At 37.7% G+C, this 14,584-nt stretch overlaps 1 protein-coding gene and 1 long non-coding RNA gene across 2 annotated transcripts in view; both read left to right on the top strand.

Annotated features, from left to right (window-relative positions):
- Positions 1-2,849: 2,849 nt before the first annotated feature.
- LOC122976131 lies at positions 2,850-9,582 on the top strand. The gene is made up of 3 exons (XR_006400808.1): positions 2,850-3,351; positions 5,698-5,800; positions 9,458-9,582. It is a non-coding gene; the product is annotated as an uncharacterized LOC122976131 (long non-coding RNA).
- A 2,576-nt stretch (positions 9,583-12,158) lies between these two features.
- LOC122976057 (NLR family CARD domain-containing protein 3-like) overlaps positions 12,159-14,584 on the top strand; it is a 29,791-nt gene continuing 27,365 nt past the window's right edge. The window contains exons 1-3 of the mRNA XM_044344323.1: positions 12,159-12,193; positions 12,355-12,583; positions 12,754-14,551. Coding sequence (XP_044200258.1) covers positions 12,403-12,583; positions 12,754-14,551 — 1,979 coding nt within the window. The 5' untranslated portion in view covers positions 12,159-12,193; positions 12,355-12,402. The remainder of the gene's footprint in view (positions 12,194-12,354; positions 12,584-12,753; positions 14,552-14,584) is intronic.

The raw sequence follows: 14,584 nt of genomic DNA, 5'->3' as shown, positions 1-14,584 counted from the left end.
AAACTCTTATTATCAGAAATAAACATGTATCTGATTTTACAGTCCTGAACATTTTCACATGTTGGAAAATCAAACTTTATTTGTGTCGCAGCTTTACAATCCACATTTATGTTGAAATCTTAACCGTATATTTGCTTCTTTATTTCAGGGATTTTTGTATATTTGCTGCTTTTATGTTGTTCTTTTTATATCTGGATGTCTCTGCTTCTAATTGGACATGTATCTTCAATCTAAAAGACAGATCAAATCTTTTTCTGCTCTTATAATAATAATAATAATAATAATAGTAATAATAATAATATAAACTTTATTTGTGATGTCAAATGAAATAAATAATATAAAAATAAAAAATAAAAAGAATCAAACAGTTCTTGGTTTGGTTTTCTAATAAACCAGATTTTCAAACTAGTTTGAAATGAAAGACTGATGCTGCGCTGATGGAAATGATGACAAGTTTCAGAGTTTCAAATCCTCTGATCACATGTTGTTGTTGTGTTTGATTCTTCACTTCTTTCATCCTGCTGTCTGTCCTCACGCTGCTGCTGCCTGCAGCTGAGACACAAACAAACTCCAACTATTCAATCTGGATGACTTCAACTAAGCACATTTTCATTCATATGTCAGTGCTTCCTTCTGACCTGTAGGGGGTGCAGTTTCACTCTCTGCACGTCTATCAATCAGTATAAATCCAAATAATGCTGCAGCTGCTAAACTTTAGAAAGATAAATCAAGACTAAATGGAAGGATGACACTTTTATTCTTCAGTATATAGAATTATAATATACTCAACATATTATCTATGTTGGTTGGACCAATAGCAGCATTTGAAAAATTGTCATTGAACTTGTTAAATAAGTCTCATGATTATTCTATGAAATGGAAATAATGATAATAACATTATTTAATGAAGAGTCTCCTTTTTCTTGCTTTGTTTATGTATTTAATGATAGAGATTTATTGTAAAACATGTTTGTAGTGAAAAGTATGGGAGCTTATGTGGACTGTCCTGCTGGCACTCTGTCCTTCTCCAGAGTCTCCTCTGACACACTGGCCCCATTTACACCTGCTATTAACATGTGATCTGTATCTGGATACATTATCTGGATAATGACATCTGATCAATGGCTCTTTGCATTTACACTTGCTATTAAAATGCCTTCTGTTTTTCTCAGCTCTGCCCACATTGTGATAGGATCCCAATATGCAAATGAGCTGGCGGACTTGTCAACAAACATATGGTGTCCCAGGTCACAGAAACTGCTGCCATCAACTAACGTCATTCACTTTTTTGCAGGGGAAGACTTGTAGTTATTGCTACTACTTGGAGCTTTTACGGAGGTTGCTTTAGCTGTCTGGAAGAGGTGGAGCCAGGTGACCTTTCACCTCACTGGGACCATTTGTTTCTTATCAATGTGTCACGCTGTACGGATTGCATTTACACCTGCTGACATCTGATCACAATGCGTCCTGAGTGTATTTACAGCTGCATTAATATGTGTTTTCCCTGATCCAGATAACGTATCCACATACAGATGGCATGTTAATCTTACTGATTTCTGATATTGATCCTGCTAATATCCATATCGATCCACACACAAACCATCACATCAATGTTCTCACAGACACTATGTGTAAGATTTGAAACTTTGTTGACTTTGGCTCTATCTGGTGGGAGGATGAAGAATGACAGTGAGCTAACAGCCTCCATGTGTTGGAAATATTGTTGAAATAGCTTCACTCTGCTTATCTGTCCCTCTTTGTGTTTGGAATAACAGGATGTTTGGCTTCAATAGCTGTTAGAGGATTGCTTTCAAGTCTTCAGCTTCAAGAATGAGTAATGTGTGTTATTATTGAATTCATTATGTAAGCACTTCCTTAGCACACTATGGAGTGATATATGCACAAGTGCTTCACCAGGTACTTTTCAAGGAGGAGTAGAGGAATAGCTATAACATATAGCCACCATTTATTTGACAGTAACACTTAACATGGTTCTGTTCTCTGTTTCTCTTTTATTGCAATTGGTTCAGCAGTTCTCAACATAAACCACAAAATCTCCCTTAGTCCAAATAGTTTGAGAAAAGTTCAGTTTGTTAGTTAGTTTGGTTCTTGTTTTTTTCCTTTAAGTTGGGGAACTCAGTGTCTTTTCTTTGCCCTTCAACCACCTCAGGTTGAGGAGAAAATAAAACAAATAAACATTTCAGAGCTCTGAGAAAATAATAAACCAAATGAAATAAAAGCAGTGTTCATCTAGCTTGGTAGTGTGTTTTTTTTCCTTTAAATGGAGAGCGGTGAGATTTCAGCTCTTATCTGTATGAAGTGATGAAGAGATGTGGAGTGAATCAGTCCTCTTGACTGGTGAGACGCTCCTCTGCACACCTGCTATGTGTCCTCTGCTCTTCTGTCCTACGTCCTCTGCTAGTCTGTTGTATGTCCATCAGCCGTTTTTCCAACCAACAGTCTCTTTCTCTCACAAATCATCAGCTGATCATTTCTTAACTTAAACCGTCACATTTCTTTAGATTTCTTTGTTTTTCTCACTTTTGGTCTGAAAACAAAGTCAGAGAGAAGAAACTCTGATAATTCATCAGATTCTCTTGTTGTCAAATTTCAGTTTAAAACAGAAGTGATTTGAAAAGACGGTGCGTTCGGGAGCTGCTGGGAAACATCAGAGTCATCAATGAATATTCATTTTCCTTTAGTGATGAATGAACAAACTGTAAAAATTGAAAGTTTTCACATTTTCAGGAAACAAACAGCTGCCTGAATAACAAATGAAACAAGTGGAAACATTTAGTTTCTGCTTTCTGTCTGTTAAACGTTGCGTGTTTGTTTTCTGAGAAAAACAAGTGTAAATATCATATTAAAATGATATTCTATCCCTCTTCTGTCAGTATTTGCGCTCATTTTAACAGAATTCATCTTCATTTATCATTTTAGAAAAAGAATGAAAATAAAAACAAATGCTGGAATTAATTCTATTACATATTAAATATTAGAAATATGTAAAATGGCGGACACTCCACATGAACGCGCAAACGAAGAGGAAGTGGGTAGGGAGGGGGTGTAGGGGGTACTTTGGAAAAGACCCCTGGATGCTATTTAAAAGACTTGGGATGTTCCCAATAATTTACAGAAAGACTGCATAAAGGGCTTGAAGTGTCTACCGGAGAGTCCGCATGCACTCAACGACTTAACAGCCTGAACCCCTTCCGGATTTATCGGGAACGCGCCTCAAAATCCATGAATCCATTGGGATTGGGTTTGGTCGTTTCCCTGTTCAAGTTAAGTTTCACTTTCTGTGACAGTTGTGGCGCAGATAAATTTCTACATCCAGACATCCATCTGAAGGTAATGTCAATACTTAAAAATGTTCGAGTCGTTACTTCTAGCTGTTGTTATTTTAGTTACACTATAAGCACCACAAAACTGCCGCTAAACTGTTTATTAATCTGAACTCCAGCGTAGTACAACCGATATTAAAATATATCCGCCGTTTTGTGTCGATGCTTGAGGAGTTTGAGTTGATGGTCAGTAGTTGAACACAGTGTTGTTATTACTGTGTCCAACACTTACTGATGACTGACGGCAGGTTTTCCTGCCTGAATCAGCCTGTGGAGGAGGCGGTGATGAGCCGCTGCTCTCCCCGCTGTCTGAGACACTAAATGCGGCTCCGCTCGGCCGGACAGCCGCTGGAGAACAGCTTTGACTTTCTGTGTCTACAGGTGAATATAGAGATGTTTCTATTTCTACTACAGGACTGATGTGGAGACAGCAGGGGCGTGAGGGGCTCCACTTATTTTATTCAATAAATACTGTAGTATTCAGAAAGCACTCATCTTTTTGACACTCCTCCAACATGAACTAGTGTCGCTTCTTTATGGAAATGTGTCATCAAATGTGTTTAGAAGCTCTTAATTGAGACTCACTCATTTAGTTTGGAACTCTTTACAAGTTTTTTGGAAGGATCCATCTGCTTTTGTAACTTATAGTACATTCACTCCAGTACTGTACTTCCTTTTCCTGCTACTTTATACTTCCACTCCACTACATTACAGAGGGAGATATTTTACCATTCACTACATGTTTCTAGCTATGATTCAGATTTAAAATCAATATCCTCAGGCATCAGTGTCTTCACTATAACATCACAGCAACAACAATAACAGTAAAAACAGATACATCAATCAAATGCACATCTACATGATAAAAGTGCACATATAGAGTCAACCTAAATCAACATAAAGCACTACATGTTAATACATTAATGATATAATAATACAACACAGCCAGGAGCCGTTCAACATGATTTTACTGTTGATACTTAATGTTCATTTTTCCAATAATACTTGTGTACATTTTGGATACAGGACTTTTACTGGTAATATTTACAGAGTGGTATTTGTACTTTTACTGAAGAATACTTCCAAATTATCTTGTTTTTCTCTTAAATGGGAATTTTTATTCATTTCTACTACAGCAGGAATTATAACAAACATATCTGATACATTTAAAATACATATGGTCTAATTTTAAATCTGTAAAAACTAATAATTTTACCTTTTCACCTGCTGAGGTGAGTGACTTTATCTCTATGATTGTTAGATAAAGTTTATTTATTGATACAGTCCAGCCTGCATGTCTGTGGTTATAAGTTATGTGAGAACTGTGTGGAAAGTTCATCATGCTGCTTTTAGAGTTCAAAGTACAAACTGTAATATTTGGTATTTGTTTGTATGTTCGAGGTCTAATTCGCTGTTATCAAGAGTTTTTATGCAGTCTCAAGATTTGAATTATAAGCTTTCAGTAGATCAGTGACTGAAATGCAACAACAAATGTGTTTTATGAGTCAGTTATTTCTTATAATTTCAAGAAAGTGTTCTGGACAGAAGCAATCAGTCTGGTTTTAATGAAACAATCTTATTTAAGTTAGTTGTGTTTAGTTTTAAAGCAGAATTCCAGAGCAAAAGCTAGAAAGATGAATGTGTACAAACTGCATCTTACTGCATGTCTGCAACTAAAGATGAACTTTACTGGTCTTTGTTGAGCTTCCTCAGTCACATGTTGGTTTTTCATCTTCACCTACTTGTCATTAGAAATGATTTGGCGCCCTCTGGTGGCACAAAGATAAACTGAACGATGTTACTATGAACACAGAGCTGCAACAATTAATTGATTCAACAGAAAATGATTTAATTCAACAGTCAATATTTTAATTGATTAATTGCTTTGAGGCGTTTATAAAAAAAAAAAAACATTCTCTTCCAGATTCTCTGATTCCAGCTTCTTCAATGTGTATTAATAAATGTATTTTGTGGTTTCTTTAGTCTCTTTGACAGTAAACTGGAGATCTTTGGGTACAAAACAAGACATTTGATGATGTCATCATGGACTTGGGCATTTTTCACAATTTTCTGACATTTTTGGACCAAACAACTAATTGATTAATTGATAATGAAAATAATTGTTAGTTGCAGCTCTAAACACAGATTACATGAACTGTTTTTTTAAATGACAGAAACCGTGACAACAACTGACCAGCTGTTTTCTAACAGGTCAGACTGAGGTTCAGATACCTTCTACCTGTTTATCAATACAACAATAAATCTACAAATACATGAAGAATGAATGAGTGACAAACATCCATAAAGTGTCATCATGATGTGAATCTTCCTACCTGTCCCTCCTCCTCTACAGGTGGAGCTCTGACTCGTTCCAGGAAACAGCTCACCTGTGGCAAACACTTTTCTGATGGACGTGGAGTGGAGAGTCTTTGTCTTCAGCAGTTTGGATGTTAACTGTAAGTTTGCTTTGTTTCATAGTTGAACTTTCTCTTTAGTAACTTCAGGGTTTGTTTCTTGCTGTATGATGTTTTTATTTCATCAGAAAGTTTGGAGAACTCTCATGTTGGAAGATAAATCTACATGTTGTTAAATGATTGATTTACTGGAATCAAACAATATTAATGAACAGCTGATGATTATTTCCTTTCTTCAGCTCTCACAAATCAAACTAAATCTACTTTTTTAAGGTTGTTTCCAGCAGTGTTAAGTCAGACACTACAGTATAGGCCTGCTACTGTTTCCTGTGGAAGCTTTAAATCAAGTGTATTGTATTGACTGATGTGGAGGGACAGTCAGAGGACATCATCAAGTTCAATGTTGCTACAATAACATGCATACAGTCCACTTGTGTTCTTGCTTTATAATGACTTATTACTGGTATATGCAGTTAGACAGGAGCTGATGATGTGTGTATTTATTGCTTCATATATCTTTGTAATCAGAGTTCATCTGTAACCACTGAGTTTCTCTCAGAAGTTCACGTGTACCATCACCACATTAAAACACTGTCGGCTTTATGCACAATTTGATCAACATTAAACTACTCAATTAAAAAAGGCTATAAAATAGTTTCACTTTACACCAAATGACATTTTATCTGTGTTGTTAAATGTCTGACAGCAGTTAAGATCTAACATCTGCTGCTGTTTAACAAGTTTGTATTTACTGTAAAAGAAGTCATATCAAAGTAAATGAACCCTGATTCTAATCATTTAATACATTTGTGTTTGTGCGTCATGTGCACTACTAATGTGACAACAACATCAAAGAGAACTAATAGATAACTGAAACTATTGACATGTTGTTTATTGGTGTTGCATTGACTGAATATGAATGAAATTCAGTCAGTGTGAGTCAGTGGATGTAAATCCTCCTCCATGCATCATGTGTGCTGCTCTTCACCTCACTGCAGCTTCATGACGCCATCTAGTGGACTTATAGTAGAAGTACAGCAGCTGATGGCAGCTTTCTCTGACTCACACTATTATTACATAATCCATAAGTTAGGGCTGGAAGATATGGACAAAATAATACATCTCAGTTTCCTTCAAGCTTGGGCTCAATCATGACTTTAATCCCTCTTTGTGTTTGGAGTCATTTTACTAAAGTCATTAGTACAATTCTAATAACAATATTTAAGTTTTTTTTATCTGTATGTCAGCAGACAACAGACAGGTTTCACTTTACAGTTTGAACAACTCACCTAATTAACATTTATTGGAAACAGCTGATAAAATTTGCAGGGATGTTTGTCATTTCAGCAGTAAAACTAAGAAACAAGCAGCATGTTGAAGTGCTGACTGAACACAGATTGACCCTGAGAGAAATAACTCTGTCAGTCATTATGAGATTCAAGTGAAGAGAAGATGAAGAATGTTACATTTAGAGCAGAGGATTTAAAGTCTGAGCATTAGTAATGTCAACATGAACAAAAGTTCAGACTAATGGATTTTATCACTCATATTATTATTCTTTGTTCCTTGTCTTAATTTGATTTGGGGAATAATATTGCTCTCAGTTATGGAACTACAGGTCCCATAATGCTTTGGGGGATGTAACAGGAAGTATAGCGTTGCCCTGGATTCAGTGAGTATGGAACTTGACTTCAGTCTGGACTTTGATACTCAGGTTGTTTTATAATTCATGTTTATTGAGGCATGTGTAGGTCTAAGTGTTTTGATAGATCAGTAATAATTTTTATCAGCGTTACTGTGATATAGCAGTATGCTGTTGTATAATTACAATATATACTGTAAAGGTAAATCATCTCAGTAGCCAGTAATTTACTGTAAATTTACACTTAAAATAACATTGAAAAATACTGACCTGTTTACATTATTTTTCTGTTAACCCACAACAAACCTATAACATAAAAATGTTAGATTCAAATAAAGACTCAAGCAAAATCGGAAGCTCAAAAAAAACGAGATTTTCTTTGAATTAATGTTTGTATATTTTTGATATTGAGAGTTTGAAACTGTCATTTATTTTGGAACTGTAGAAGTTTTTGGAAGAATGTATCTGTATCCATAATGTTTCCTGCTTTTTGTCTTTTTGTCTGTTTTTTTTTTTACCACAGCAGGCATGAAAAGGACAAATTCTACCTGAATAATCTGATAATACATATGATCCTATTTTATATCAATAAATATCTCTGTGATTAATTACAGCGCAAACAGAAATGCTGTTAAAACATATTTGGTATTTTTATCTGACCCCTGAATTTACTTTATCTTTGTTGTTTGATATTGTTTTGTTGGTTGGTGCTGATATGATTAATCATATCAGCATTCTGCTGTACAAACGTTATCTTGCTGCATTTAAGACAATTTTAAAACGTTGAATGTCCCTCATGCTGCATTTAAGGAACAAGGTACAAACAAAAATATTTGACCTTTGCTTGCATGTATGAAGTCCGTTAAAGAGTTTCTAACCAGTTTTGATGACTTTGAAGGTTTGAATTACAAGCTCTCAGTAGATCAATGACTAAATGCAACAATAAATGTGTTTTACAGGTGAGTTATTTCCCAATAATTTCATGAATGTTTTCTAGAAAAAAATGATCAATTTAGCCTCAATTGAAGGGGACACTGAAACAGTCTTATTTTAGTTAGTGATTTTTGTGATTTATTTATTGACTGGGACAGTGTGCAGTTTGAGACATTAAAGATGCACTGCACCAGAGTTAGCTTGAAGCTAATTTGCATCTGTAGGCCCCAACAAAAAACATACAACAGCACAACAACAAACAGTAAAAAGTGAAAAAAAAACCCAAAACAAAACAAACACACAGAACACACTATACAAAATACAAATCTACATACAGCACATCACATACACCCACAGTCTCAATTAGAAATAATGTTAACTAAACTCAGCTGTGTGACTCAATGGTCACATAGCTGATTGGTCTTTAGTAGATTTTTTATGTTTAGTTTTAAGTCATTGATTTCAAGAGGAATTTCCTTGAAAGAACTATACACAATAAATATTCATTTATCATTCATTCATTATTGGAAACTTTATTATTCAATATGTTGACTTGTATATTTGCCTGTAGACCAATTTCATATGTATGCATCTTCAGCTGAACTGCTGTTCACTGACTAAACTTAAATTATTTAATCAGCTGGAAGAATACCAATTGAACACTCTATTTCTCTATTATGTATATAAATAATGCCTTTAATTAGAGTCCTACAGGAAACTTTGCTAATTAGTAGGAATTTGCGGATCCTTAAAAAGTCAGTAATAAGTATAATTTTATTAAATAATGTTTTTTCAATTTTTGATAGTGGGGAAATGATCAGATGTTATATTGAAGGCTTAAGGTGCAATAAATGTCATCACAGTTGTTGCGTCACAAATAATCTGCTGTAAATCCTCCTCATGCATCATGTGTGCTGCTCTTCACTTCACTGCAGCTTCATGACGCCATCTAGTGGACTGATAGTAGAAGTACAGCAGCTGATGGCAGCTTTCTCTGCGTCACACTGCTGTCTGGCTGCATTCACACTGATATACAGCAGAAAATCACAGCCAATCACAGGAGGAGCAACTGATATTTAGGATTTGACAGGAGAAATGATGTAAAGGATGTGTTTCCTCTCTAGGTGAAGGTAGAAAGTGTGTGTGACTGATGTGGATGTGACTTCAGCAGCATGGATCAGTGTGAGGACAGAGAGGAGGGAGTCCCTCCCTCTAAACGCTCTCGGTGTGGGGAACATGACAGCCAGACCAAAGCTCAGAGGTGAGATGGAGATCTCTAACTGTCCATCACTGTTCTCCACCATCCTTATTCACACTCAAAGCTCTGTGTGTGTTGTGTTGAAGAACAAGGAGGCAGCACAGACCAGACTCTGCTGGACCTGAACCTGAACCTGGACCTGGACCTGGACCTGAACCTGAACCCAGCTGTGTGTCCTTGAAAAGCGACCGGTCAAATGATCTCCTCATTGATTTTAAAGGACAACTTCCTACTTCAAAGAGGTAAGCTGTAACAAAATTTAAAATGTAACTGACTAAGGTTTTATCAAACATCTCTTTCAACATAAATTTCAACATTTCAACGTGAATCTTTTCAACATATATTTATATTCTCATAACTGAAGAGGTGAAAAACATAAGAAAGAAAGTGTAAGGAATGGATGTGTTTGTCTGTTCATAAGCTGCTAATATTTAGCATGTCAGGCTAATTAATTTACTTCCTAAAATAGTAACCTGGTGTTATTTCCAATGCCAAGTGTTAGCATATCATTAGCTTACTAAATTATTAATATTTTTATGTTAATATGTTTGGGAGACGGTCCTTTATGCCTCTATATTATAAATTAGAGAAAGTCTAATGTCAGAAAGAGATGACGGCATTTGTCAGATTTCCACTTTCGCCCTGCTTTTTAGGGTGCAGGTGTGCTTGTTAAGTCATGGATGCGTTTTTGGGTTGTGTTTCTAAGGTTTAAGTGGTGCAAAAGAATGGAGAATGGAGGTACAATTTTTATTCCAGTGCCTAAGTCATCAGTTTTATGGAGTAGCTGTGTTGTAAACCTCAGGGCTGGATACAAGAAAAGTCTCTGAAAACTAAGATGCAGAATTTGAACTGAAAACCCGAGAATAGACATGTTGGTCCACTGTCTTAGGTGGTTGTGTGATTGACACCTTTAAAGCAATAGTATGGTGGTCAGATACATAGTTATCTGAAAACTGAGGAGGAGGGAGTCACATGGGTGATCTGTGAGACCGGCAAGTCTGTTCAGCAGTATCTCATGATCAATGGTATCGAATGCAGTGGTCAAATCGAGAAGAACAAGGACAGAAACTCATTCTAAGATCATTTATGACTTTAGTGAGTGCAGTCTCGGTCCAATATCTACCTCTGAAACCAGACTGAAATTTTTCATAAATATCATTGTCATGTAAGACAGCCTCAAGCTGTATCAACACTGCCTTTTCCAGGATTTTACCTAGAAAGGACAGATTGGATATGGGCCTGTAGTTACTCAGAACAGAGGAATCCAGCGTGTGTTTTTTGAGTAGAGGCCTAACTAGAGCAGTTTTAAGTGGATCCGGGAAGATACCTGACTCTAAGGAACAGTTTACAATATCTAGTACATTGGGAATAAAACTATCTACAGCCTCTTTAAAAAAGGAAGTGGGGATGACATCGAGTGAGCAGGTGGAGGATTTCAATTGAGAAATGATATTCTGGAGTTCACCTTCACTAATTTACCTGAAATGATTTAGATTTCCTTGAGCAGCACTGGCATATTTTTGATCGGTAGTATTCATAATAATGGTCTTGATGCTGACAATCTTATTTTCAAAGAACGAGGCAAACTCCTCACACTTTGACTGTGAGGGAAGATGGACATGCTCTTTAAAGTGGGTGGGTTTTAGGAGACGGTCAATGGTTTCGAATAAAATTCTGGGGTTATTCTCATTAGCGTTAATAATTTTAGAAAAATATACCTGCCTTTCACAGCGCAAGGCATTGTTGTAAACATAAATAGATTTTAAGATTTTATGTTGCTGCTGTTAGGAAGCACATAGTCACGTCTGTAAGGTTTGACAGTCGTAGATCAGTGTATTCAAGTTTGTTCCAATTTGGATGCTGGAAATACCACTGATAATGATCAGTCTAGTATGGATGGACAAGCAAAACATTTTTGTTTGTCCATACATAACATGTTACAACTTAAATGCAGTGTAAAAAAAATGGTTTATGAAACATGTTAGCAGGACATGTTTTAGTGTCTTCTGGGTACAGTGCAAAATCTATAAAAACAGAGTGACCAGACTGAAAAACATCCTTTTACTTCAAGGAAAAGGCATCGCCCTGTTGATCAAAGGTAAGGCTTTAGAACTGATATTGAAAGTGAAATTAAATTACCTGGTTTTATTAGACTGATATTCAAGATATTCATACTGTGAGCTGCCCAGTACAACCAGTCTGATACAACCACACACTGGTTCTAGCTTCCTTGCTCCAGGGCACTTCAGCAATGTACAGTGAGGGAGGGAGAGCTTTATGGAGGGCTAGTGAGAGCTGTCGGGACTAAACTAAACTGACTGATGAAGTAAAACACTGAGCTGAAAGCTACAAACTGAGCTGTTGATTCTCAGTGGGATCAGCAGGACTAGCAAACCTTTACAGCACCACTGGGAGTCGTCTGATTCTCTGTTCACATCCAAATATCACTTGATGGACCTTTAGCTTGTGTTTGTCTCTGTGTGGAAAAGACTTGTGAGCTCATTCTTCATGATTCCTCCACAGAGTGGACCATGAGAGCTCAGAGGTTCCCAGTGGTCAGTCTGCCCAGCATCATCAAAAACACCTGGACTCCATATTTTTGGTCTGTACATGTACAACAACTACTTTTACATCTATTCTGTTCACAATCATATCCATGTGACACTTTGTAGACCAGTGGATTGTCAGTCTGTCCAACATAGATGTGATGTTTACTTCATGAATTTAGTTTGATTGTGTCATTCATATAGTATTCTGTTCCAGCTGCTGGAGGAGAACATTGTTACTTTTGTGAAGAATGAGCTGAAGAAGATGCAGAAGGGTCTGAGTTCAGATTACCCAGAATGCTTAGAGAGTCAGAGTCAGGATGAGGAGGTGTTCGATGATGAGGGGGAAGAGCAGAGGAGCAGCAGCAGGGAGGCATTTCTGAAGATCACGCTGCACTTCCTGAGGATAATGAAGCAGGAGGAGCTGGCTGACCGTCTGCAGAACAGTAAGAGGATTTCTATAAAGATTTAACATGCTGGATAAATGAGACACTTACTGATGTCTCAGGAGATGGAGGAAAATATGTTCATATATGCATTCTTTAGGGGAATTTAATTGTCAGATTTTCTTCATGAATCAATTATTGTTGATCTTATTTCTTTTGTGTTCATTCAGGAAGTCTTACAGGTTGTCAGTCTAAACACAAGTCTAGCCTGAAGAAGAAGTTCCAGTGTGTGTTTGAGGGGATTGCTAAAGCAGGAAACCCAACCCCTCTGAATCAGATTTACACAGAGCTCTACATCATAGAGGGAGGGACTGCAGAGGTCAATGATGAACATGAGGTCAGACAGATTGAAACAGCATCCAGGAAACCAGAAAAGTCAGAAATAACAATCAGACAAGAAAACATCTTTAAACTCTTACCTGGAAGAGATGAACCAAACAGAACAGTGATGACAAAGGGGGTGGCTGGCATTGGGAAAACAGTCTTAACACAGAAGTTCATTCTGGACTGGGCTGAAGACAAAGCCAACAAGGACATACACTTCACATTTCCATTCACTTTCAGAGAGCTGAATGTGCTGAAAGAGGAAAAGTACAGCTTGGTGGAACTTGTTCATCACTTCTTTACTGAAACCAAAGAAGCAGGAATCTGCAGGTTTGAAGAATTCCAGGTTGTGTTCATCTTTGATGGTCTGGATGAGTGTCGACTTCCTCTGGACTTCCACAACAATGAGATCCTGACTGATGTTACAGAGTCCACTTCAGTAGATGTGCTGCTGACAAACCTCATCAGGGGGAAACTGCTTCCCTCTGCTTACCTCTGGATAACCACACGACCTGCAGCAGCCAATCAGATCCCTCCTGAGTTTGTCAGCATGGTGACAGAGGTCAGAGGGTTCAGTGACCGACAAAAGGAGGAGTACTTCAGGAAGAGATTCAGAGATGAGAAGCAGACCAGCACAATCATCTCCCACATCAAGACATCACGAAGCCTCCACATCATGTGCCACATGCCAGTCTTCTGCTGGATCACTGCTACAGTTCTGGAGGATGTGTTGAAAAACAGAGAGGGAGGAGAGCTGCCCAAGACCCTGACTGAGATGTACATCCACTTTCTGGTCGTTCAGTCCAAACTAAAGAATGTCAAGTATGACGGAGGAGCTGAGACAGATCCACACTGGAGTCCAGAGAGCAGGAAGATGATTGAGTATCTGGGAAAACTGGCTTTTGAGCAGCTGCAGAAAGGCAATCTGATCTTCTATGAATCAGACCTGACAGAGTGTGGCTTCGATATCAGAGCAGCCTCAGTGTGCTCAGGAGTGTTCACACAGATCTTTAAAGAGGAGAGAGGGCTGTACCAGGAAAAGGTGTTCTGCTTTGTCCATCTAAGCGTTCAGGAGTTTCTGGCTGCTCTTCATGTCCATCTGACATTAATCAACTCTGGAGTCAATCTGCTGGCAGAAGAACAAAAAGCATCCCAGAGATCTGAAACTAAAGAAGAATCTGCAGAGACATGTTTCTACCAGAGAGCTGTGGATGAGGCCTTACAGAGTCCAAATGGACACCTGGACTTGTTCCTCCGCTTCCTCCTTGGTCTTTCACTGCAGAACAATCAGACTCTCCTACGAGGCCTGCTGACACAGACAGGAAGTAGCTCACAGACCAATCAAGAAACAGTCAAGTACATCACGAAGAAGATCGGTGAGAATCTGTCGGCAGAGAGAAGCATCAATCTGTTCCACTGTCTCAATGAGCTGAATGATCGTTCTCTAGTGGAGAAGATCCAACAGTACCTAAGATCAGGACATGTCTCTGCAGAAAAACTGTCTCCTGCTCAGTGGTCAGCTCTGGTCTTCATCTTACTGTCATCAGAAAAAGATCTGGACGTGTTTGACCTGAAGAAATACTCTGCTTCAGAGGAAGCTCTTCTGAGGCTGCTGCCAGTGGTCAAAGCCTCCAACAAAGCTCTGTAAGTACGCATGTAGGTGGATTTATTCATCAT

Source organism: Thunnus albacares, chromosome 24 (genome assembly GCF_914725855.1).
Source record: "Thunnus albacares chromosome 24, fThuAlb1.1, whole genome shotgun sequence".
In the NCBI taxonomy this organism is placed as follows: domain Eukaryota; kingdom Metazoa; phylum Chordata; class Actinopteri; order Scombriformes; family Scombridae; genus Thunnus; species Thunnus albacares.
Note: the sequence above shows the minus strand (reverse complement) of the source record. Positions and strands in the feature narration are given on the sequence as shown.